The 27692-nt window shown below is 42.6% G+C and overlaps 1 protein-coding gene across 3 annotated transcripts in view; it reads right to left on the reverse strand.

Moving 5' to 3' along the window:
• The window catches only part of LIN28B (lin-28 homolog B), a gene marked incomplete at both ends in the record, with an annotated part of 89367 nt that extends 70817 nt beyond the window's left edge, over window positions 1-18550 (reverse strand). The window contains 2 exons of one of the 3 annotated variants that reach the window (XM_082306588.1): window positions 11245-11429; window positions 18517-18550. In XM_082306588.1, the coding sequence (XP_082162714.1) occupies window positions 11245-11429; window positions 18517-18550 (219 nt within the window). Of the gene's footprint in view, window positions 1-11244; window positions 11433-11845; window positions 11877-18516 lie in introns of those variants that run through there. The other 2 variants (XM_082306586.1, XM_082306587.1) reach the window with 2 other exon arrangements.
• Window positions 18551-27692: the final 9142 nt, after the last annotated feature.

Consider the following 27692-nt stretch of genomic DNA (forward strand, 5'->3'; position numbering starts at 1 on the left):
TTCCAATAAACTATCATCAGTAATTGTCAGTAAAAACCAAACTACTATATTACAAAAATAAAATAATCTGTGATTTTAAAAAATATGTAATTGCTTAATGAAAATGAATTAATGAAGATGAATGTAAAAATTCTCTGGGGAAACTGAATCCACCAATTACATTATTAAACATAAAGAGATTTTGTTGCTCCAAGCGGACTGCAGATTAATTCTGGAAAGTATTTGCTGTCTTGCAAAAATGTTATGTCGTCATTAAATGCAAAGACATTCTATAAAATAGAAAATGCATTTTTATTTTTTACAGAAGTCTTTGCTAATTTCTACTGAAGACAATGTAGGCATAGATCAAATATAAAGGAACATTCTCAACCAGAATGTTCTGAATTTAAATAATTTTAAATATTTTCAAATCTGATAGATCAGATTTTAGAATGTTTTGTAATTTTTTTTAATTCTTGAGGAAAAGAAGGCATTGCTAAGAGGAGATTCTGATAGCCTGCTTTCTTAGGGTAGATAATAGACTATAGTCCAGGAGAATGAAGCACTCCTTAGTGAAAGACGTGGTATTTGCTCCTGCATTAAGTGTTTGCAAGTGCATGAATTAACACTAACAAAATCCTATTCCAATTAGTCTAAGCAAAGATTTTACCTTCAGATATACTATATTTCTGCCTGAAAATCTTGAATATGATTTTCATCTTGGCAACGCGCCTTTAAAATCTTTTGCTCTCTTATCACCTACAGTTCAATCCCGCAGTCCTCTCCTTGGGACTGGTCCTTCAAAGTCAGTAGTGACACGCAAAGTTCTCTATAAGGAAACTCTTCATTTCTGACATTGTTTATTCATGCATCTGCTTCACACCCAGATCAATCACCTTACAAGTAATGTCTTATCTTTAACAATCATCACTAATTCCTGTAGGCAATTAAAAACACTTTTAAAATGATTTTACTTTTATCTTTGTCTCTAGGTTGCAACAGTTTCTAAACCACAATGAACACACAATGAACAGGATGCTCTGCTGAATGTCCTGTTAGTTAAAATCAGCTTGCACACTACAGCCACACAGACAAGAGACCATGCATTACTTACAGGGTTAACTTCTACCCTACATTTCCCATCTATTAAACAGTTTTTGCAAAACATGCTACATGAAAACATTAAACAAAGGTGATTTTGATTCATATAAAACAGCTATTACAAATGTAACATGCTTTCTTTAGTTAGCACACACAAACCCTTAAAACCAAACAATGAAGCAGACAAACAAAGCAGGTTTGGCACAGCCAAATGAGAATTTAATCACTGTAGTGAACAGCTATTAAGCACTGTGGCAAAACGGAAACTTTTTGACTAACTGCATTTGCAAATAACTGAGGACCATTTTATGCCTCCAAATCTGCAAACTGCCCACCTCCTCCTGTCTGGACAGAGGGTTCAGCTGCTTCCCCCTCCCCATAAGCCAGTGCCCCCCCCCTTATATCTGGGGCAGGATTTGTACATCCCTACCATAGGGGCCCGGGAGAATGGCAGATCCTGAAGGACTCTGCCAGGAGGATTCCCATCTTTCCCCTTGTGAACACAGATACGCAATACTGTAGTTACAAACTTTTTCAGAAGTTTTCCCAATACCTACCGCATCCCATTACCCCTGCCAGAAGTCAAAGGCTCTGTACAGCTGGCCCCCACTGTCCCGAGATTACTGAACAGCTTTCACTGCAAGGGTGAACTCCATTCCCCTTCAACAGAACCTGCCTCCGCACCCATGGTGAGGGGCGTTTTTCACACTGGGAGCATTTCACAAACATCTTCTACCACTCTCTGCTCTTGTGAGGGAATGATTTGGGACTGAGCAATTTCTCAACAGGAAAATGAAAAAACCCACAACATTAACAGCCCAAGAGCTTTGCATCGAAGCAGCCTAGCAGATTAGCAGTCAGGCGAACTGAGGTAAGACATTAATTATTATACATTCACAGTACAAAAAAAGTAGCATATTGTGAAAAGTATATACAAGTTACATAAATGTCAGCTTCATGCAGACACATCATGTTAAGTTGTATCATTTTAAGTTAACTTTTAATTAAGCAGCACTGCCCCAAACCCTAGTCTACTACTCTACATTTTAGGTACTGTACAGGGAACAAATCAGATCATAATACGGCCTTCAAGTTTTTGAGCACAAAACCCACACTTACACACTTACAAAAACAAAAGGACGTGAACTACGTACTTCCAGTAAGAACACTCGTATAAGGGACTTAAAATCCACTCCTAATGCTGTCCAATTTATTGAATGAGTTTCACAGGTCAGTGGGACCACTTTACATGAGAAGATTGAGCAGAACTTGGCCCATCAGGCCTGTAATATCCACAAGAAAAGAAGGGATGCCATGGTTTCATTATGTTAAGTCTTTGTTTACTGTTGAAATAATTCTCAAATTTCCATTCACTTAATGTACTATTGTTTTTAATATCTGGGGGAGATGGTGGCAAACAGGTTTGTGAATAATTCTTTGATCTTATTCCCCTTTAGTGTCAACAATGGCTAATTCTCTAAATGTGCAATCTACTTGTCTTAGGCCAGGTAATTAAACAGGTTAAGATAGCAAAATATATCTGTTAAATACAGGGAGTGGTTGAGGGTCTCATCCAAAGTCTACAAAAGTCAGCTTGGGTCTATTAGGTACATTCCAGATTAAGACTTCTATATATTTCTTGTATTTCCAATATAATGAGTCTAAGAATATTCAGAAATTACTACACATGGTCAGCAGAGGCTATTTAAAACCCCATATTTCCACTAAGATTGTATTATTACAAATAGCCCATAAAACCAACCAAGGTTTTGATTACTAGCTTGCAAAACACAGTTGTAAAATGAAATAAAACATTTTTAAAATTATAGCCCACGTGCAGTATTAAGAGATTTTAAAGATACCTGTACTTTGAGAAAATAGAAGTTCATGCTTACTCTAGTCTACCTAAAGTACATAAGGGCTATCACTTTTACTCTTGATTTCAGCCCACAGATTAATTTGGTGCATGTATTTATATGACCATAAACAAAGTAAGTTATAACACAAATGTTAAAGTAGCCTCGAGTGGCACTATAGTAAAAGCAATCTAGAAGAAAATACCCCTCAACGCTGCATACCTATAAATTACCATGACTAATTAGAAGAGGGCCTCTCTGGGAACAGATTATCTTTGATGGGAAAGCCACTATCAGCTATGTTCATGAGAGGTACTCACTTATTAATGTAATAACAACATTAGTGTTTTCTAACAGAGCATCACAAGATCTGTAGTAGTCATACAATACTACTTCGATTTTGTAGACAAATTCATACACTCCAAATATTGATTATACATGCATTCACTCAGATTTTACCTGTTAAACAATTTTAACAGGTGAAAATACTAACCTATGATGCTAACAAAACCAAAACGAACCTTTCAGCCTCCCTCCTTCCAAAAAATGTGATTCTAGCACTAGATGAGAACTTTGGAATAGAAAGTATCTGTGTGATTTTCTTGGCTCCTGCACTGACAGTAGAACAAGTATATTCTACATACTCTCAGACAAATAACTTTTCAAATGTATTGATGTATTTAATTTTCAGTTATACGTATGGAATAATTAAGGGGCTATACCTTTCAGATTATCAACTCATTTCACTTAGCTCTCACCTATCTGTTAGCAAGACATATCCAAATTACTATGAACATGCCCTGTAAATACACTTATTTTTGTTCTGTAGAAGTAAGAAAAAAGCATTATTGTCATGAATCAAAAATTCCTCCTAATTTTTTTGGTTTTGTTTTATAAATAGTGCTGTTTTAAAACTGCAATTCAATATATTTCAATGTCATAGCTTAATTGTAATCAATAAAACAAGAAAAAAGTAAAAAATAGAAACATGTAAGATTAAACTGAAGTGTGACCCAAAAAAAGATTCCTGAAACATTCTGCTTCCAAGGAGAGCTCAGATGCTTGTACCTATTCCAATATCCACAAGTGCCCTTTTCCTTGAAGTTTTTCAAGTCTGTCTTTTCGTGAAAACACTTTCCCTGTCTCTCCATCCCCAGCTGAAGGCAACACCAGTATTCTATTTTGCACCAGAGGAGACTGCAGTTTCATTCACATTTCTGCGACGGTAGCTGCCAGCTCTCTTTCCTCCTGTACCTTCACCTCACCCTGGCAGCTGCTTGTTTGCATCCTTGGCTGCCCTTCCATGGTGCCAACACTGCCCACCCGTATTTGTACGGATCATGGGGCTTCTCTGATACGAAAAATGATAAAAATCAGATACGAAAACCAAAATTTCCCCAGCTGGGTTTGCCATGCAGCTTCACAAGCACTTACGCTAGCCCAACAGGGAGAGTGCTATAAAAGCTCTTAAAGCTTACTTAAGCAGCAGCACTGCTGCCAAATGTAAAAGTAAAATCTTGGCCGCATGACTCCCACCAAGAAGGGTGACTCTACGAGTTTCAACCTCCACCTGTTCACCACACTGCTACTGCAAAGCCAACTCAGCTGCTTGCAGAGCAGCTGCTGACCTGCTGCATGTTACAGCTTTGCATGTTAGGAAAAAAAAAAAAATCAAAATCAGTGCCAGTTTTCCTTAATACAGTGGACTGTAAAACTTGCAGCAGTTTCCACAGCTGCTCTGCAAGCAGCTGAGCCATCTCTGGAGTGGGGATCTAGAATTCCCTGTAGCCATCTCCCAAGGAGTTAACCCCCCATTTTAAGTCAGGACCAGCCAGAATAATCTGAGGAATGGCCTGGACACCAATTTCTCCAACTAAATGTGCTCGAGCAATCAGAAGCACTTCCCCGCCTTCCATGACAGAGGTGTTTACAGATACTCTGCTGATGTAAAAGCAATTTAAGGATTCACTGCTTTCACCAGTGATACCCAGCAAGCAAAAGCTAGTCCAGACCTGTCCTGAGTACTGTCCCTTAGAAAGAGCTAAGTATCACATAATACCTTTCTGTCAGTCTTGATAACTTTCAGCTGATTTAACAAAAGGGGAAAAAAAGCACGCTTAAATACAGGGAATGAAAAATGTAAACAGTATGTCCTTATTTCTTTGTGTTCATTTAAGAAGCATCAAAAATGGTCTTTACCCTCCAGTTTGTAGGTTCCCAGGTTCGTACTTAAGTTATACCTTTATGGTCACTTTTATGCACCTTTGTAGAAACTGATGGACCTAATTTGGCTTCTGTTGATAATTAGTGGGGAAAAGATGACGAGCCTTTACTGAGATGTGTTACATAAGGAAGATTAATTAAACAATATTTACTTGGGAGAATAGTTTGTAAAGAGTCTAAAACAAAACTCTGGACGGGTCTAGATATACTTACTACCTCAGTAATGTAGTTGCAAACCAGCACAAGCAACAATAACAACATTTTTCCCAATTTGACAATTCATTTCCTTTTAGCTTTGGTTCACGTATCTGCTTTGATATCTTATGTTTGTGCCCCAGACAAAATATCCTCTTCCTTCCAGTATCCCAACCCCTGTGCACAACTTCCTCAGTCTTGGAGAAAAGGAGGATAGCATGCTCTGGAAAAGGGTGTACTTACTGCTCTGCCAAAGAGGGAAATCTCTCAAGGCAAAATAGTCCCATTGCAGGCCTCTGTCTCTGGGCTGCTTGTGATTTTTTCATGTCAACATGTAATGTTTAAACTTCTTCAGCAAAGTCTGACCTGATTCAACACCATTTAGGTTTAATGGGACTTGCCATTCACTTAAATACTACATACATCTATCGATAAAAATGCACTGTCATGTTTGGTTTAGATGTCAGTAGATGAAATCTGGAAGGTATTTCCACAGATGGCAGCTCCATAACTTAAATACCAAATGACAGGTTTCTTCAGACACCTATCTTAAACCATCAAGCTCTCAGGGAAGTATTTCACCATCTGCCTATGCGTCCACAGGTAGGACTTGAAATGTAGAACTGGGTCTAATTAGCAGCCAAAATAAGTCAAAAAAAAAAAATCCCAAACAAGGCTGTACCGCTCCACACCACAAATCCGTCGTCCCCGTAATTTAAAGTCAATTTTCTCTAATATGCTCCAACACAACTGGTGAGTGCCAAAGCTTGGCTCCGGATCTCCAGCAGTTACCCATTACAGATTCTACATTCACTGAGGCTGCTGAGCAGACATTGACACCCACATCTTCAGTGTAGGTCTGATCTCTGCTAGATCTCTGATACATATGCTCACTTCAGACACACGTTTACTCCCCATTCGCTTCCTTCCTCAGCTTCCCTCTCTAAATCCTGCTAGCCACTTTGTTTTGATTAGGACTGGGCTTGCCTGGTCCCCAGCAGAAGTCAAAGATGACAAGTTTGTAATAGCACACTCTGCATGGAGAATTCTGTACTTCAAAGGGGCACTGCTATGTCATATTTAGCAATAAGGAGCAATGTAATATTGATCTCACTTGCTTGCCCAGAACTTCCAGTTATTCTGAGCAATTAACTAGCTTTTTACAGGCTCCTAATAACACAGAAATGGAAAAGATGTGCTAGATGAATGAATGTATCCTTGCAAGAGCACAGGATCACATGTGTCACAACATTAGGAAGTCAGCATTCAGTGTATCGTGCCATGCCCAACTTCATCCTAGAAAAAGTAGTTCAACCGTGGCTAAAATACTAAAAGAATACTTTAAAGAACAGGCATCTGATTCATCATCAAAAAGGATGGTCCGTCAAATTAAGGTAAAAGACTTTTCAGATCCTGCTTACATGTCTAATTTTCCATGTTTACAATCATAACTGCATAGTCTCAGTAATTTTCCCTCCTTTTGTTATAGGTACTTGCAACAATAAGAGCAAAATTTATAATATACAAACGATAGCGCAGTGCAGAAGGATTCAATGAAAGAAAAAAGACTCTCTTCCACTTTTATCAAATCTTGTAATACCAGTAACTTGCAGCAACAGTAAGAAAGTTCAGATGAAAGTGAAAAATTTCAAACCACGTTCCTTTTAATGAGAAAACAAAATACACCAACTCCTGTATGCTGCTCCTCCCTTCCTTCCTCTCCCCATCTCATAAAAGAGGATCCCAAAGAAGGATCATGTTTAAGGTCCCAGTTCAGAAATCCTATTTCAATCCCTTAACACGGTAAGAATTTTGGACTATGGAGCCAGGCCCCAACAAACATCTTCTAAACTGAACAATCCATCTCATCCAGAAAGACCACATTACTCAGAAACAGAACATAAAATTATAACCTTTGATATTCACAATCATATATTTAATTGTGTCTATTTACATCCAGCACCCTACCCTTCATTATCGTCTTTAACATCTAGGCTTCATGCTAAGCAAAGGAAAATAGACGCATTCCTAACATAGTCCATATAAAATGTGTGCAAAGAAGAATCCGCAGCATCTCTGCCTTACTGCCAGCATCCAAAAAAGCTGTATGTATCTAAGTTGTGTGTATAATTTTGAACGTGCAAAAAAATTTCAACAAACATCATCCTTTTCTTTGATTTTATGAAAGCTTGAGCTCTTACCAATGAAGACCTTTTTCCATGGGCACCACAAAAGGTTTCACTCGCTTCACCTCTCAGTCTGTTTTACCCTTTGACAAATAGATCTTTTTCTAAAATTTAACAAGACCTGTTCACATAACTATGTGCAGAATTCACATCATGAAAGAGAAGCAAGCTATATTATTCATACCATGCTAACCTATTAAAAGTCCAAATGACAATACTGAGCCAAATTCAGTAAGGTGCACATTCCTTGGATTTAACAGAGTTGCACAGGACTAACGTTGCTACTATTCATTTTTTTGTAAAAGAAACACAGTGGGGTCAGTACATTGCTGCATTGGACATGGCTTGTCTTTGAAAAATTAAATACTTTTTAGGACTTGTAATTTTTATATGACACTGAGTGACTCAAAAACATGACTTAAAGTATAAGCTGTATCAGAATAAAGCTAAAAAAGGACAAGAATGTAGATGTTTGTAAGTGTACCCTATTTACATTGTACACACACACACAAAGATGCACATCCATAATGGCTGACGTGTTTCTACCTTAAATAATGCATCTAGCTCTAGGTACCTCATTACCAGAGGGGTAACAACAACCTGAAGGTACTTCAGAGAAGATCAATTGAAATGATTAGTGCTGAAGGAAGGACTTAAAAGGTAGCGTTAAAAACTCAATACTGCAGCTGTTTCATGAACAGAACTTTCATTGGGTGAAGGGGAAGAGAAGTCCAAACAAAAGCATCATCCTCTAAAAATATATCAATATATACAATTAGTGAAGCACTGACTTTAGAAAAACATGACTATAATCTGCACACAACCAAGGGGGAACTCCAAGAAGAAAGCAAAATTATTTATTTCAAGCTCAAAAGTCTAGGTATAATGAGCTTAAACTATTACAGGAATTTTGACTCGACATCCAGTAAGTTTTTGCTCATAGCAAGGTCTCATAAACTGGGCATAACCTCACCAAGAAAAGGTAAGATAAGGCAGTAAAAATATTGTTGCGGGGTTCAAGCTAGCTTTGACAGGACTTGGACTAAATAAGATAGAAGCTTCTTTCCTCTGCTTAGACTGATTCTATAAAATCACACGAGTAGCTACAAACATTGCAGAAAAAGTGAATGCACGCAATAGTATGTGCACACACTTAAATAAACGATGAAGTATTTTCAAAGCAGTTTTGAACAGCAATATTTTGTTTCAACAGATTAATAAACTAACATCTTTGCCTTGAAAAGGCCTTTTCACATGACTACATTTTTCAAATTAATGAAACTAATAGGAATAGGGTCCAATCACTGTTCAGGCAACAGACTCTCTTGTACAAGCAGCACTGTTAAATAACATTACTGCTTTAAAGACATTTTTATGCTCTGGCTGCTACTGTTACCACTGGTCAGCCAGTCAGCTAACACAAAGCATTCTATATAGCAATAGAAATTATCTAAAATGCACTCTGAAACACAATAGATCCTGCTTCTCCCCATTACATTAAACAGAAAAATTCTACTGTTGACTGATGGAAAGAAGATTCAAGTCACCATGAAGTTTATGTATATCCTAGATTTCATCAGAAAGCAAAAGGTGAGAAATGTCTTTTCTTTGTTGTAAGAGCAATCCATTGCAGAATAGTAATAAATTCACTCAGTAAGACATTTATCTAAGTAATACTCAAAATGACTGAGGTGCACAGTTTATGTGCAATGAAACATGCTACTTTTTACTGCATTTTACACTGTGATATGTCTCAGGAACCTAAAGATATCGATAAATTGTAGATTACTAAAGTGTAAACAAACATGTCTAACATTCCCTTCTTGTCCTCTCCTTTAGGGGACACAACTGAATAGCGACTTCCAAATTTACCATATACTTTTTTATTATTTTCTATGGAACAGCACACCTTGTCTAGTATTACTTAAATGTATCACATTATCATGAAGTTCAGCACTTCTCTATTTCCACAGCTCTAAGAATATCTTTGTTTCCAAATGTGGGGTTTTTTTATTAACAACACTGCTGTGCTTCAAATATTTGTCTTCTATTATTTGAGAAGCAAAAAGAATGACATTAACACAAAATTAGATGAAGAAAAAGGTTTTTTATCCATAAAGTAAATTTCTAGAACTAAAGAGCAATGTCATGACTTAAAAAGGTACAAAGAAGGGAAGAAAGGGGGAAAAACAGGAGGAAGACTGCTCCTTCTCTGGTAAGTATTTCATTCATTCAGCTCTGAAAAGAAAAAGCGGCAGCAAAGAGGGGGGCATCTCATATGCCAGTACAAAGCAGGAAGCGTAAGAATTTAATAAGTTCAATATCGGATTCTATGCTTTGCACAAAATTCCAAATGCAAACAGCTAGGATTGATGTGCAGGTCCTTAGGCGTAGGGTACACGTAGGGCAGCAAGATCAGAAATCCACTCCACCACCGCAAGGAGCAAGGCAACATGCCACAGCAGCAGCGCTCTTCCTAAGTTTCAGTCACCTTTTTATTAACCTAATGAAAGGTGTATTCTTTAAAAAAGCCTGATGAAAGTTACCACAAAATATGGCCAGGCCATCAAACGGAACATTAAAAGGGAATCACTATATAATCATGGAACACCCCCCTGCACCGTCATTGCAAACGTCATAGAAAATGGACAACCACGTAAAAAGTTAAGATGCCTTTTTGCCTTCCTAACATGGCCCTAGCCAAACCCAAAATGGTCTCTTTACCTGAGAGCGCTCTTCTGTTCTCGGATCACCGAGAAGAGGGGTGAAATTCAAAATAGCGTTGTTACAGCTGGAGACTAACAGAAGGGCCAGGGAAGGTCTACACATGCTCCTTCGCAAACCACGCTACAGACCTTGGGAAAAGTTCCCTTAACTTTATCGTTTTGTACGTATCTTGCATCTGAAAGTCCTTTGCGTGAAGGCATTCATACCAGCTTCCACGGTCAAAATATGAACACCGTTCCCGCTGCTGTGCTTAAAAATAAAACCAGCGGCCACACGCCCCTTCTCTCCTGAACAAGCAGCCTTACAGAGACGCTGCTGCTTTTGGTCTGATCCCTTAATCGTTACTTTTTTTTTTTCTAGGAAGGAATATTTAAAAATCAACCAACCAAACCACACGCACGCTCCAGTGTATCACCACAGGGACGCTCTCAGGTCTGAATTACTGCAAAATAACACTATAATTATGTCTTAATTTCAGTAACTAATCTCAGATGAGCTTTTAAAAAGCAATTCCAGGTTTACAAGAAAAGCGTTTAAAATTGTATTCAAATGTTATCTGAATGAAAACCGACATTTATTTATCCTTTTCCGAGCTTAATTTTAACCAGTTTCCAAGGAAAGACATAGCTGCGCCTGATCAGTCTGGTGGCAAATGATAAACTTTGTTAAAAAGAAAAGCGTGGCATTTGAAAATAAATAAAAAGCACGGGAGAAGTTTCTAACCAAGGAGGAAGATAGGAAGAAACAACGTTATCCCTTTGCACAAATCTCCGGCCACAGAGACTAAGCACAATCTAATGACCTTATTTATTCAAATTGTACGCTGCCAACAAAACCACTACCTAAGGCAACTTTTTAATTACAGATGCACCTAAATACCTAGGAAAATTAGGTTACTTCTCTTCACATGAAACCAGAGTCCCACTGAGCTCAACCAAATGTGGCGGGCTGAGATGGCAGACAAAAATGGGTCTTACTTGGTGTACAAAGACATCAACTGGAGACTCCAAGGGGCTTCCCTCTCGGTTGCTCATGGAGATGAACCCGAATCCCATTCTCACATTGAACCATTTGCAATGGCCGGTTCCGTGCAAAACCTGGGATTCCTCCTCTTCTTCCTGCTCCGGCAACTTCCCGGGCTCGTCTCCACCTTTACTCGCCCCTGCTGAGGAAGAGGGAAAGGCGGGGGGTGGGGTGGGAGAGAAGGGGGGAGAAAAAGAAGGAAGGGGGGGACAAGATGCAAAGCAAAGAGTTAAATTCTGGTAACATCCTTCTGCCACTGTATAAAGGAGGTACTACAGAAGCAGCAGGGGAAAAAAAAAAAAAAAAGGCGAACAAAACAAAATCAAGAAGCAAACGGCGAAAAGAGCTTATTTTTTCCTAAATGCTAAAATAAACAACCTTCTCCCCAAAATACGTAAAAAAATAAAATCACCGGAGGTTACAGAGAGGAAACACTGCGTACGGAGGCTCTCCCTCTCTCTTTGCCCAGAGCAGCCCACGTTTCTGTACATACGTGTATTTTTCCATTTAACTCCATCTTTCAGCCACATTACAGCACGGAACGCGATACTTTACTTGAATATTGCTGGTTTAAGACCGATCCCATTTCTCAACAGAAATTCTCAGCCCAATTAGTCTCTCCTCGCAAGGCGCAGGACCGGTGGGCGAGGGGGGAGGCCGGCCGAGGAGGGGTGGAGGAGAGAGAATAAGCAAAATTGGGTAGATTGCACAACTGGTTATTGCACATGCAGCGCCGAAACCACTATTTTCCAACGCGTATCCATCCCTCCTTGGAATAAACTTTCGATTAAAGTTGGGACAGGTGTACGACCGTTTTCTCATCCCACGACTGCAACTGTGCTTAATCAAACAGGAACAATTCAAACAATAGCCCCCTGAAAGCTTTTCAAGTTGTGAATCGGGGTGGGCGGTACGGAACAGTTTCTGAGCTGGGTAACAATGGGTTTGGAGAAAGCCCCCTTGCGCGAGCTGCTAAAAAAGGGTAATGCATAGTTGGGTTAAAAGGGGGGTGGGGGGAGAGGGGGGGGGAGAGAGGGAGAGAGCGAGCGAGCGAGCGAAAATCATAGTAAAACAATAGAAAAAGAAAATTAACCTTCGGCCATGTTGCCCCACGGGCCCTCTGCTCCAAACTCGTGAGATGAAAACTTTCCCTGTGGATCGAAGTGGTCTTCTGCATTAATCTAACATCCTGATTTTGAACGATCGCAAATTTAGCTCGCATGGTCTAATGTGCTTTCCCTCTTTTGATTTTTCCCCTTCGCTCTCGCTCCGTTTCTGGCCCCCTGCGCACACGTGACTTGGTCAATTACATGCTTTCTTGCTACTAATTTCACATCGGATCCTTAAGGGGTTGGCAGGAGGCAGGAGCAGCCAATCGCCATTTCAACGAGGCTGACACACCAAAATAATTTATGAATGAACAAGAAATTTCCAACACGTCTTTTTTTTTTTTTTTTTTTTTCGACAGCTAATCTGCACGCGTCTTTACGGGAAATCGAGATGACGTATTATTCTGGGGTTTCTGCACTCCCGTGCGGGCACGCACACGTAGGAAGACCCGCGTGTTTCCCGATGCAGCCCGGAGAACAACAAACGGGTGCAGAGGCGGGCGTGCGGATGAGGTTATTAGGGTACCCGCGCGCGCTCTAGGTGGGGGACGCCTACACGCGCGAGTGCAAGATGCTCGCAGGCGAGACCGACACGTGCGGGCCGGCGCCCGCGCTACCGACCGCGCGAAACGCGGGCGCACGGACAACCGGATCGCCGCGTCCACCTGAGCAAACGCCGCCCGCCCGCCCGCCCGCAGCCCCCGCAGCGCAGCGGCGCCCCGGGGCGGGGGGGTGCGTGTGCGTGGAAATCTGCCTCTCCCTACGTGTGTGCCCGCGTGTGGTGTGCGTGTGTGCGTGGGGGTGTGCGTGTGTCGCGGCTCCCGGGCGGCCGCCGCCGCTCGCGCCTTCGCTGCCCGTTACTAATTTCGCATTCAAATTAAAAGCGCGCCGGAAACGCGATATCACCTTAATATGGCCCAGAATGTGCGGAGGTTTAGCGTTTCAAAACATTTCTGGAGGGGGATGGGGCGAGGAATTGTACTTCACAGGTTTCTCCGCCATCTCTTTCCGGGGGAGGGGATGTGATTAATGACTTCCTAAATAAGAGCCCAGTTTTCGAGCCCAGTATTGGAGTGAACCTCAATCAGCAGCGATTGTTCCCCGGGAGCGCGGGGGAGAGGGCGAGGAGGAGGAGGAGGGAGAGAGGAGGAGGAGGGCAGGATTTGCTGGAGAGGAGGAAGGCGGAAAAAAAAAAAAAAAAAGCCGGAGGAAGAAGACAAAGAGGGGAGGAATAGGGCTGGCCGGGGACCGCTGGTTTCTGCCTTCGCGGCCGGCGGGGGGGATCCAGCTCGGGAAAGAAAGGCGCCGTGGGTAGCGGGCCGGGGAGCGGCCCCCGCCGGCCCCCGCAGGTACGCGGCCATCGGCGCCCCCGCCAGCCCCTGCTATTGCTGCGCTGGCGGCCAAACGCTTCTTCAAAAAACATTTTTAGAAACGTAACCCCTCCCCTAATTAGGTGAGAGTCCGTTTTGTGTTCCATCTGCCCTGCCTCCTTCAGTGAAAAGGTACGGGTGAAGGTATGAAAACAGCAGATTTTGCCTCTTCTGTCCTTACCACCTACTCACACATAACCTCGCTTTACATCCAGTATTGTATAACCTTTAAACGTTGCCTATACCTTGTTAAAACCTGGGCTCAATTACTTTCTTATTAAAGCCCCTTCCCCCCCCTTCCCCCCCCGCCGCCCGGCATCCTCTCTTCTCCCAAGGACACCCACAAACAAAAGCCAAGGCACCGCACCGCTCCGCGCAGAACCTGAATGCGAGGGGTTTGTGCATTTGCAAAGCACTTGCTCTTGTTTTGGAAGTGGCGTCGATCAGTCTGCCCAATTAAGGGGGACGCCTTTGCCCCGATGGGCCTGTTTACTCCTTTTGTTGCCTTTCAGGAAAGCGTAAATTCCCCTGCTAGCGCCTCATTTCTGTGCGAAATACCAAGGTGCGCGGTCTGATCCTTTGCTAGGAAGAAGCGAGGGTGGGCAAAAGTGGACAAATACAAGCAGCCGGGCAAGTGGAGCAGAAGCTTTAAATCCTGAAATTCCTTTGCAGTCTTCAACCGTAAATTTCCTATAGGTTATTTCAACAGTGGAGGTCGACTTCCTACACTGACCTGCCCTACGCATTCGTGCAACATACCACTTCTTTTTGCTCCTAACCCTTCCCCCTTTACAATAGCGATTATTTTACAATGTTAAATCAACAGTAATTTTATACGCTTGGATCTTATGACCGGGACGATATCTAACATATAATAAATGCACGAGATTTTAACACACGTGAAACCCCAGCTATGAACAAGAAATTAAGGTTACCGGAAGAAAAAAAATGCTTACAGCGTTTACGTGAAGTGCCCAAGACTCCACTTCTCGTAGCAGAACGGCACATTTATAAAATACGAGCTCTCCCTGTCCCTCCCTTCGAAAAGACATAACGTGTTCTGCTTAATACCGTTTTAAAGGTCTTTATTTTTTCAGATTGATTTATTCTACCGACATTTGGTACAAAAATTCCTTAGTGGCTAGAATACTGGTTAAACAGACACAAACGAGTTGATTGAGTTCATTAAATGGAAAAAAAAAAAGTCTTGTTAGCAAATTTCAGTTAAAAGAAAATTCCGTATATGTTCTTCGATGAATAAGTGAAAGACTACAAAAACACGTAAATAAATGAATGCAGAAATATTTGTTGCAAAGTCTTTCTTACATTGCAAAATAAATGCAGATTTTGTAAAACGGGGGGGGGCGGATTTGCAAAGGGTCTTTACGGAGATTTTTCAGGCCTCCAGTATTAGTGGAATTAAGGTTGGGGTCACTGGACTGGTCACTGGTGTCAGATGTTATCGACTCATTCATTTCCTGCAAGGGACATCAGCCTTTCAAGTTTTGTGGAAGGTAGAGAGCTGTTGCCAGCTGGGAACTCTCCGGGAAAAAAAAAAAGAGGGGGGGGGAAGGACCCAACCCACTGACACCCCTCCAAAATTCATTCGCAAAGAATCGGGGGGGGGGGGGGGGGAGAGGATAAAGGGGGAAAAAAGCCCTACAGAACAAGCCAGTTCGTGGAAAAATTAGTTTGATGGTAATAGTTCACATATAAAAAAGGTATTTCTACCCTTCGATTTCGCTAAATAGATGCTAATTTTGGTAAAGAGTTATAGGAAGCCGGAATCATTGTCTTTCTAAACGCACAGTAAGAGCTCACTTGAAACTATGTAACCAAAACCGGTGGTGTTGGATTTCCAATTTGCCACCTTCCTAAAACTTTTAAAGTCCAACTCCGGGGTTCTTTTTTATTCCCCAAAACAACAACAAAAAAAAGACCCCACCTCCAAAAATACAAAAGGGGGAGGGGGGGGGAAGCCAAACAAACGACCGACCCGCGTGCATTTGAAACAAAACGCGGGTTTTACACTTGAAAGCAGAGCTCGGGGGGTGCTGCCACGACTTCCCATTTCAAAGCACAGCCACCAGTTCTCGCCGACGGGCAGGCAGGAAAAGCAGGAACGGCGCCGGAGAGCCCCTACCCCCCCCCCCCCCCCCTCTTCTTCACTCTTCGGCCTCGGTTGCTTTGCTCCGCGGCCGCCCCACGCACGACAGCGCCGGCCCACGGGGGGCTCCTCCCGCTGGTGGTTTTTACCGAAGAAGACGCCCGTCGTGTTTCCTGCACGGTTTCTATCGAAACCGGCTCTTCCTAACGCGGAGGGGCTTTCCGGACGCTTCCTCAGGGCAGAGACCCTTGGCCTGGGGGTCGGTGCGGCCCCTGAGGGGCCGCACCGACCCCCAGGCCAAGGGTCTCTGCCGGTGCTAAGCTCTTCCCGCCAAAACCCTCTCACCTACAGTTTGGGCGCCAAAACCGCCTTCCCTTTCCGCCGCCGTCAAGAACCCGGGTCGAGGGCGGGGGTTGCCACCGGCCCGGCGGGCTTTCCTTTCGGCGGCGGCCGCCGCGTCGCTCTGAGGCGAGGAGAGGCGGCCCGGGGGGGGGGGGGGGGGGGCGGCCGTTTACCAACCGCTGGTCGCCCGCCAACGGCCGCGCTCTGCCGGTGCCGGCGGGTCTGTCCCCGCAACGCTCCCTTTTTCGCCTTCAGTTTAACGCTTCCAGAAAATGCGGTGTCTTTCCACGGGGGAATGTGGCGACGTGCCTTCCCGCGCATTTCGGAGAGCGGGGTCGGTCGTGCCCAGCCACCGCCCAGCTCTCCCCTTTTCCCTGCTTCGGTCTTATTATTTACAAATTACTTCGTATTATGATTTACGAATGTTTTTTAACAGAACACCTTTCGGGAGATTTTCCGAAAGCACGAGTTGAGCCAGCCCCGCTCCGCCCCAGCTGCGGGCTTCCCCCGCCTAAGGACGGTGAGGCTTTGCTCGAGGCGCGGGGTATGAAGTGAGCGGGTTGATAACGGTGCCTTCGCACCGCGCCCGTCCCGGACGACGCCTCTCTTCGGCAAACGCCGCTCCAAGGCGCGGCAGGCGCCTCTCCCCCCTCGCCCCGCCGCTCAGCAGCCGGAGGACGGTTTACGGGAGCCCCCCATCGGCTGCCCCGGCGCTCCTCAGCCCTTAACACCTGAGGCAGGCGCCGGCCGCCGTCGGCCCCGCGGGCGCGCACGGCTGCCCGCAGCCCGGCTCCGCCTGCGTTAGGGAGACGGGGCGGCCCTCGCCGCGGAGGACCGCGCCGCGGTTTGCAGGCGCCGCTATTTTAATTGACGGCCGGAGCGTGGTTTCTAACACGGGCTTTACTGACATTTTCTGTTGACGCGAAAGGCGGCGGCTGCCGGTGCCGCACAGCCCTCTGGCGCGGTCCACCCTGCCTGCCGCGGAGCGCTGCCGGCAACGCCGGCGGCTTGCCAGCGGGATTTATAAAATACTGGCAATTGCTCTGATCCCGCTCTGATCCGAGGGCAGGAGGACGCGGGAGGCACCCGCTCGGAGCGCCCTGCGGCAGGATGTGGTCTCACGTACATCAACAGTCTCTCAGCTGTGGATTTGCAACTGATAGCGACCGCTTCCCGGCGGATTTAAGGAGGCTCTAGCCAGTCGTCGCGGGAGCCCGCCTGACGGGGCTAACAGCCCGCAGGGAAGACCGGCCCTTGCAGGGGGACCGGCTGCACGCCGCTGCCCGCCCGAAGTCACGGCGGCGGCGGCCAGCGGCCCGGTCTCGCCGCGCCACCCCGCGCGGCGAAGGCGCGGGACGATGAGCCGGCGGCTCTGCGCCTCGGGCGCTCTCGCCCCAGCCCGGCTCCTCGCCCAGGACGGCCGCACCCGGGCTCGGTGTGCCTCTCCCGGCGGGGCGCTCGCCCTCCCCGCCGGGCAACCGCCCAGGCGCTCCCGCCCGCCGCGCGGCAGCCCGCGCCGGCCCGGCGCTGACACGGGCAGCTCCTCCCGCCCAGGCACGCAGGTAAAACCTGACCCCTGCCAGCGCCGGCCCCGGGCCAGCCGCCGCCGGCGACCAGCGCTTCCCGTTGTACGGGAGCCGGGGCAGGGACGGCTCACAAGTGCCCCGGGGAGGGGCGGCCGGCGCGGAGCGGGCCCGGCCTCGCCTCCCTCCGCCGGACGCGCAGCGCCTCTCCGCGGGGGAGCCCCGCGCCCCCTGCCCGCCGCCCCGCGCATGCGCCGCCGCGGGCGGGCGCTCGGGGGGGCCGCGCCCCGCTGCCGCCGCGGCGGGAGGCCGGGACGGGCGGGCGGCGGGGCTGCGCCGGGGAGAAGCGGCGTCGCGGTGAGAGGGGGCCGCTTGGCGGCAACGCCCGGCCGGCGCTGCTTCTCGACAGCGGCGGGGAAATAACTCGCGGAGTTAAAATCCCGGTCAGCGACCGAGATGTGCGTGGCCATCGGGACCGACGCCGTGACGGCAGTCCCACAGCGTTCTCACGGACTTGTGGGCTCCCACAGTTTACAACGGGTGTCTGACGGTGGGCTACTGTAAATAAACTTTCCTTACGTAACTTGTTTATTTGTCTTACAGAAGTAGAACACTCGAACTCCATCACGCAAGAGCTCTGAAGCTTGTGCACAAAATGAGTGCTTCCCCCCTCCCGAGAATGAAGTTCATCTGACTCGGTGGGACACAGGTGCTGCAGTACCTCAGTTTTACAGACACAAAGTCAGCCGTGTAAGACGCTATAGAGAAGACTGACCTGAGCCTGAGGAGACCTTCTTGAATGACCTCATCGTCTTCTGAGGAACCTAAAATCAGAGAGCTGGAGTCAGTACTGCGTACATTGTACCAGAGGACCATATTTAATTACCTCTTCTCCAGTTTAACGGCTCATTAGAAGGCCATAAAATGCCAGGGCATTGACTCTGTGAAGTGACCTGTAAACTTATTAACTGTTTGAGACTTACCTAGCTCATCAGAACCACAACGAGATAACCAAGGCATAGGATAAAAATCAGCTGCTGCTTTTTTTTTTTTTCCAAGTGTCCGTAAAGGCATTGCCCCTTTCATGGGTCTCTTATGAAAGCTACACAGTTGATGACAACAAAGGGAGAAGACACAGATTTGCAGGATATTGGAAGGTGTTTGTTTCCTTTATCAATATTTAATTGCAATAGGTAACCTAAGAACTGGTGAGTTGTCTTTACTACGCTTAAATCGTACAAATTAAACAGTCAGTCATACCTTGTATATGATTTAAAAAAACGATAAAAATAATTCTTTGGGGTTCTTTCATGGTCAAAATTGTAACTGGGTGCCAATTTATGAGTATCAATAGAAAAATCCTTTCAATTATGTCAGTTAGAAAATTGCACAGCATAATACGTAATAATACTAAATTCTAGGTCTCGATCTGAACAAAACCAATTAGTCATAAAAATACAGCTGTGTGACTTGATTGAAACTACATGAAAGGTGTACTTTTGATCTAGTTGAGCAAGGCCTGGCTAATTTTGTATAATGCCAATACAAATACCCTGCAGAAAATGAGTACCGCAGATGGTAGGAAGCGTGAAGGAAAAGACCTTGGTTTTGGAGTAAGCTCATTACTTAGGCTGCCCAGTTTGTTGAATGAATGAAAGATGAATTGATAGGAGCATGCACAAACTCACCTGCTACAAGCCTGTCCTCTTGTCACCCTCCACTGTCTTTTGAGTAATCTACTTTAACTAAAACCCACCCAAAACAAACAAGGAATTGCATTATCCTCCTGTTTCGATATAAGCCCAATTCTCTTCTCTTTTAGAGAAATCTGGGATTTGTCTTTTTCCAGTTTAAGAGCACATCCTGACAGTTATCCCGTTCCCTTACTAAAAAATGGGATATTCCACTAGGAGTGAGCAAAGCCAGAAGAATGACCAAAGACAAATGAGAATCAAATTTCTCTAACTTCTTTTCCCCTACAGTCAGTTATCCTGAGTCCTTTCCAACACCAGGAATCGGAAAAGGGGGTGGTACAGTCTTTCTGTCCAATCTTTCTTTTCAGTGCAACAACACTGGCAAGCTGATTCAGTTCCTCTTCTTTTGTAGTAACTAAGTTTTCCACTGGAATTGTGTGGACTTTTGCCTTGTATGAAACCTAGCTCTGCTTTTACACCTTCAACACTGAAGCCCAATCTCTTGTGTCTGCTTCTTTGTTCTGCTAACCTGTGGCTATGTGGCTTTTCTGTCTTTCGGATTTACTTGCATTATTTATGCAACATAATGAAATATGCAAGCATGGAGTAAAGGATCCGTTCCTGGCTTTGGCACATAGTCCGCTTCAGTTTATGAAAGGATTAAAAATAAACATTTGGGGGAGTGGTGTTGGGACTCAAAGGGGAAAAGTACAAAAATCGTAGCAGAAAACAACACAAGCTCAAGTTATTCTTATTTCCAGTATCACCATTTTGTAACACATTTGTAAGCATCTCGTATTTTAGGGTGTCACATAAACATATCAGATTATTAAGTGGAAAAAAGGAGATGAATTTTTTTTATAAAAGTTATTATAAAAAGCTTCCCAATGCGATATACAAAACTTGGCACAAGGGACATTAGAGTAGAAAAGCCTTGGCATTCCAATTCTATGAACTCATTTAAACCAGATAGTTTAAATGAGAAACTAATTGGCATGTATTTTGCTGCATCCTACGGAAAGCCATAAGAAATCAGTCCCTGACTTAAATGGAAGCAGGTCTGGGCTCTGAAATGGCTCATGGTGCACTCCCCTATGGCTCCTTATGCTGTACAAAACAGAAAAATACTTGGGCATTTTAGTTCTGAAACTATCTTGGCATTTACATGAACTTTGTAACTGCAAATAACCAAATAAATGCTGTTTGGGAATTATGTACTAGGCAGTAAGATGTTTTTAAAGAAGTTGTTACTTATTTTGAAAGCAATCCTTCTTTTAACTATGCATTCACAGCATGTGGAAGGATACTGTAACAGCAGGCACAAAAATTAATGCAACAGAACACCGTATGGAATTATTGCAGGGTAGGAAATACAATGAAAAGACTTAAAGACACACTGACAGACATCCGACAAAGGTAACACACCTTTCCTTACAGGTAGCACATTCTGTAATTCAACTTACTTAACAGCTTATATAGTTTATTTTTTGACAACTTACTGGTCAGTGGAAAATAATAGTAAGTTTATACCTATTTAAAAAGAACTCCCTTTGATAAGCATTGTTTTGAATTCATTAGCTTAAGCAAGTTTGCTGCCAAAAGATTCAGAAACATGATTTGCTTGGATGAAAGTAAAGCAGACATACATAGTTACCCCATTTAAATAAGTGACATGCTTTCCTCCAAAAATAAGTTGAAAAGAAAAATTCAGATGTTAAACCTGTTTCTTTCACAGTCAGTGGTAGCCAGGGGACTGATTTCTCCCACAGAGTAAAGCCAGCAGTATTTTTTTTGAAAGAATGCTGGATACTACACGTATGATCAGAGTGCAGAAGCACTAGAAAACAAAACACACCAATACTTTATTTTATCACAAACAAGTACGATAGTAATGCAAAGGAATAGGGGAAAACATTCCGATGTTAAAGGAGCTCTTTTAGTTAACTCATCAGGAGTGACGACTTAAATGGATGAATGCTGCAAATTGTATACAAAATTTTAAAACTCACTGTACAGAACCCAAACATAGAAAAAGCATAAAACATCAGCATTTTAAATACACACACACACACACATTGGTGAGATATATTAACTTGGAGAACGCATTTTGAAATTAACAAACTTTGCCGCCTATCTTTTGAACCAGTCAGTAAAAATTAACTAACACATCATTCTCATGTACAGTTCTCGACTGCTGGTAGAAGCACTATGCACACAGTATTTTGATTTCAAACATTACAAATGAATGTTGTCTTGCACTCTGAATTAACTTGTTTTAAGAGTATGTACATGGATTCCTTAATGTACAATTCTAAATAATGGGTTTCCTCCTGAGATGTTTTCATTGTTTTAATTCTCTTTTCGTTTCATTCAGTAAAATATAGTTAGTTTGAAATGCATAAATAAGAAAAATTAAAGTTTCCTGAAAATGTACACTCAGGTGTCAACATCCTTGTGTAATTACGGGGGGGAGGGGGATGGGACGGGACGGACTTGAAAGCTCTCACAATTTTATTCTTAGTCTAGCCAGAATTTTCTTTGATTTCTTCCATACTTTTCTTCTCACACCATTACAGTATTTTTCTAGCATGTGAAGATAAAAGCAAGCGCATGCGAGACGCTGAAACATTTAAAAAATGCTCATTCAAGAAAATGAATTGAACAACTAGCATATTCAAATTTAGTCTTTGTTTACTAATTTCACCCAATTTTGTCACTGATCTGAAGGAGGGTAATTACAGTTTGAAGTAAATAAAATAGCTTGGCAATAGTCCAGGTATGCTTTTCTGAGATATAAAAAGAAGCTAAGCATATCTTAGTTTTTAAGAAATGAAGTACACATTTTTGAAGATCAAACATCCAGTTATGCACCTTTTAACTACTTGTAAGAATGTCATTTGACTACAGAGAACAGGAACAGAGAAGGGTAAAATGTGCTTCCACCGTTGTTACAAATCTCATTCTTTTGGGCGATAAAAAGGAGTAATAAAACCCACCATATCCGAATTGGAGCCAATGAAAGCCTGCCAACTATTTAAATAGGATCAAAGTTTCTCTTCAAAATGAAATACTATTATTATATTAATACTGACAATTATTTTAGCATTAAAAACTATTTAGGATTTATTTAGGTCAAAACTTTAATAATATGTACTAAACGAACACGCTGAACAAGATTATTTTTGTTTTAAGGACTGAAATTAGGTGTACACAATTCTCATATTCAGTGTATTTGATTTAGTATAATCTGCAACTTCATATAGCCTGCAGTTGAATGTACATATATTAAGCAACTACGATAATTATTTAATAAAAAGCGCTGTAAAATAAGTATGTTTCAAACGATATTTTGTAAGATTCAAAGACAAAATTTTTTAAATACACAATTTAAAAATAAAACACATCACCCTCTACTACCACTGTTTTTCTACTTCCTTCATATTTAAAGTATTTTGTTCCCAGTTTATTGTCAGCATGTGCCTATTGAAATTGCCACACATTGATTTGCCACACAGCAAATGAAATGATGAGAAAACTACCTTATGATCTTATTACATTTGTTTTCAGACGGATTTTTCTTTGTGTTTTTTAAATTAATTAGTATCAGCACTTCGTCAGGAAAAAACCTTTAAAAGCCACAATTCTCAAATCATAGATAGATCAACATAATTTTCAGAGCTTGAACACTGATTTATTTTGCAGTTATTTATTTCTATGAGAAACTATATATATAGAGAGAGTAAGATTTTATTTCACCACTCGAAAACTATTTGCAAACAAAACAATGCCAAATGAAGCCCTGAAAAGATACATGTTAAAGGCCAAATTTAGAAAGAGCCATTATGGCAACAAGGTGAATTCAATATTTAAGTTTTTAGTTTAAAGAAAAATGCATTTTTTTCCATTCTCCCTGGTTACACTAAATTGATTGTGTATTGTTCACATTCAGTGCAGAGATGTTACATTTTTAATCCAGAATTGTACATGCTTTTTCATCAATGCAAAACTATTATTAAACCAAGACTAAATCTGTTCTATAAACAAATGGTATAACTTACAACTTTCGTTTAGGTTCTAAAAATACTCTAACCAATTAAGACTTTAACATCATCCCTTCAAAAGTGATGGCACTAGAAGAAGTTTTATTTTCAAAAATACATTCTATAGATTTTTATTTGTTTTACAACAACTTTAGTATGGTTTGTTCAGACCTCCTTTCTGAGATGTTTTACATTAACCTAATACTTGTTTTCATGGAATTTACACATCTTTCACATATCCTTTCCTTTGCACAGAATTTTTGCTTTATTTGTACATGCCATTTACCTACAAAACACAGAATCTTCCTTCTTGTTTGTTTATTCTTTTTTAAAAATCACTGAATTATTACTTGAGAGCATTAATAAAGATGGAAATTTTTTTATCATTTGTATTTTATAACATGCTCACCAAATACTGCTATGGATATTGTGGATTAAAACAATCAAACCAAAGGTTATAAAAGTAAAACAACAGATGAGTGTCAGTATTTTAAACACCAATATTCACTTTCCTAGAAGTATGGATAGTACAGGGTGTATGACATTTTTCCCATTTTAACTGGAGTGGACAGCAGTCCTGTATGTCATAACGTCTGACTGAGTCACTGTTTAAAACAACTGAACAAAGAAAGTAATGCAATGGTCATTTTTTATAAACTTTAGTGCAGATAGGTCATTAATTCAAAGCAGAAAAAAAGTACACAGGAGCATCAATGATATATAACTAAAAATTCACAATCTCTAAAATCAAAGATGAAAATCTTTAAAATCAGTGCACACATCAGTATTTGAAGTAGGTACAGGAGACACAGTGTCTGAAAGAAAATCAAAAACCTACTATGCAATACAAAAATACTAGTGAGTGTACAAATTTTAAGAGTATAATTTGTGGGCATTATCCTTAGGTGTTGCAATACTGCACATGGTCTATATATATCTCAAATGCTACCTATAGGATATTTATTAAATACCTTCAGAATATTTACGAAAACATGGTTTAGTGTAAATGTGATATTATTAACACAAACATTGAAACAATCCCTTCAAATTGTTAAGAACCCTGAATCTTAATTAGTGAAAGAATACTACACTGCATATAATAAAATTATAATCACATACACATAGTAGTTAAACTAGTTTTTAGGTCTGTGTAATTACTGCACAGTGACACAGAGAATGCTGCAGACTGGAAGCAGGATTTTGGGGGAAGAAAGTGCTTTGCCAGAAATAGTCAGTATATGCACGAATGCCACAATGCATGGACATGCAATTTAACTTCATTGAAATCAGTATGTATCATCAGGATAGACCTCTTTTTTTGCTAAGAACACTGAAAAAGCAGAAAATGGCTACACACTCTTCTCTGAGTTCTCAAGTGCAAATATTAAATACAGATTGTAGATTATTAAATGTTAAATTAAGAAATGTATTTAAATGTTTAAATTTAGGCAGACCTATTTTTACATCAGTAACAGTACCACAAAAAATTCCATATTAAAGTCACATTCAAGAAAAGAAGGAATTGCGTAAAACTACCTCTATTTCTCTGTTAAAATAGACTAGTTAAATATTACAGTCCTCGCTTTTCTGTATAATTAAGCTTTTGTTCGACGATGAAAAAACTAGAAACTGATTGCTTGAAAATGAGCTGCATGACCTTTGTCCCGGTTTGTCACCTCTGACCTTTAATTTGAAGACCCTGCATATCAATTCACTCTATTTTTAGAAGCAGAATGTTAAAAAGTCTGTATATTTTAAAAATTGTTATCCTCCTATACGAAACACATCAGGTTGTTTTTGTCTTGTTTTAGCCTCTACACATCAAACCAGAGTAGCATATTTGCTTCGTATTGTGCAACTGCATTTGAAACACCCAGTGTGCAATACAGAAAATGAACACTTGTCTCTGTGGTGAAAAAAGCTTTTTTATTTTTTTAGTGTACGAGCGATGCTGAAGCACATTAAAGTGATTTTAGAAAAAAAATCTTCCAGATTGCACGCCTTTCGAAATTTAACTGTCTTTATTCTTAAAGAGAGGAAGAAAGAAAAAAAGCTCATGTCTGTGTGTGTATTGCTGCTAATGGATACCTGTTTTTTTCTTGAACCTCCCCACACATTTCGTTCTCACTGATGACACGCTGTTTTGATACTAGCTTTCAGAATGTCCTTTCATAAACTGAACCTGTGGTTAAAAATAGCAAATAGCGAGTTCCTGTCTAGTCGTTGCCTTCAGCCGCGCTTCCATTTTATGTAGGTAACGCTGTGCTTCGCAAGTCGCCTACAAAAAATCTTTATTGCTGGAAGGGCTCCTTTTCTAAACAAGGAAGCGCTATGGTATTTCTGCCAGTGATTCACCCCCAGCGTTCAACACCAAAGCGATACAGTGTATTACGTAAAGGCTCTCGGCGAAGCATTTCCCTACCGCCACCCCTTGTGAACGATGCCAAAACGTACGGGAGAGGAACAGAAGGCGGCAGCCCAGCCCGCGGCCGGGCCGGTGCCACCGGAGCCCCCCGGGGGCGGCGGGCCGGGCGGGCGCCGGCCGGGACCAACATGGCTGGCGGCGTTCAGCACCGCGGCCAGCGGCCGGAGGAGGGGCGGCCGCCCGCCCCGCACCGCCCCGGGCAGCGCCCGGCCGCTCCCCGCGCTCCCCGGGCGGGCCCTCCCGACGCCGCAGCACGACCCGCCTGGCAGGGCAGGGCAGGGCAGGGCAGGGCGCCCGGGCTCCTCGCTGAGGGGAAAACGGTTCCTTTGGGAGCTACCCCCCGCCCCGGCGCCCCGCTCCCAGCCTCGCTTGGCGCCTGGCCCGCGGCCGCAACGATCGCGCCCCCCGTACCGCGGGGCCCCGCCGCGCATCCCACAAAACGCCACCGCGGAGTGACAAAAAAAGAAAACGAGGAGGAACAGCTACTTCAAGCGCTGGGGCTTTATAATGCATCGCTGTGCTTGGGGATGCGATCTGAAACGCTGCCTGTGACCTGCCGCTGCGTCCTAGCAGTGGCTCCGGCAGCAGCCCTTCAGGCCTAGGAGGGAGAGGGCTTGGGGCTTCCTTCGTCGTTTATTCATCGCCAGTTTTCCTCTTCTGAAATTTCTAACACGTGCCAGCTAATGCATTTTCAGATTTAACAACAAAGGAGCTTTGATAAAACTGAGATGGCGGCACATGCCCTTTAGAGAATGTGTTTTAAAAACAGAGCAGAAGACAGCTGTTTTTGTCATACACACACAGGCACAGTTTTTACTACAGCTGCATTTTTGTCGCTACTACACAGGGCAAGCATCTGCCGTAATCGCTACTTTTGCCATTACATACATGATTCGTTTCACTACAGCAAAGGAAACTTGGCTTCCTGGTGTATTAATAATTAAGGTCATAATTTAATTCAGTATTGATTCTTACTACTCTATACCAAGGGGAAAAACCCAACATCATTCTTTAAAGAACTACGGCTTAAGTTGCGTATCTTATAAATAGTTTTCCAAACAAGCTTGTCAGTGGTGTCTCCTCTGAAGTTTTAAGGGTTTTTAGTGTGTTTTAAAAAAATAAATTACTTGTAGTTTTATCAAACAAAGCATACAGGTATCAGTCTAAGAGTAAACAGGCACTATTGCATTCTAGCATAATATCATACCCAGATACCACTAAAACTATACACAACTATATTTAAATGAACTACAACCAAATTTAACTATAATTATCTTCTTAGTAACTGATGACTTGTTCGTGATAGGACATTCCTCTGTACTTGCAATTATTAATAGTGTTTCCATGCAAGATGTGAAATTCCAAACCGGGCTATTAGATGGGGAAAAAACCCCAGCCCCGTGTATGGCCTATTTAAAAACAACAGCAAGATCGGTTATGTAAGGAAAACGCATAAAGCCTGTAAACAAATTGGTAGAGTGTACTACTATTTCGTCCCATCACTGCAAGAACGTCATACATAATTTACTCACAACCACTAACAAGCTAACAACTGGTAAGAGAGCAGCAAGTAAATGAATCAAATCTCTTTAGGTAATATGTTTACCAGATTAAAATGGATAATTCCCTCGTGCTAAAGCAAAGAGAGATTTAAAATTAACCTAGAGTTGTCAGATTTATTTAGAGGTGCCAATTTCATATTTTGTATGTAGCTGGGACAAAATATTTACGTGCCTTGCTGTTGAGACGTTTGCTTGTTTTTAAATTAATTTACTAGCCGTTTACCTGTTTC

The sequence above is a fragment of the Platalea leucorodia genome (assembly GCF_965183815.1).
Source record: "Platalea leucorodia genome assembly, chromosome: 3".
Taxonomy (NCBI): Eukaryota; Metazoa; Chordata; class Aves; order Pelecaniformes; family Threskiornithidae; genus Platalea; species Platalea leucorodia.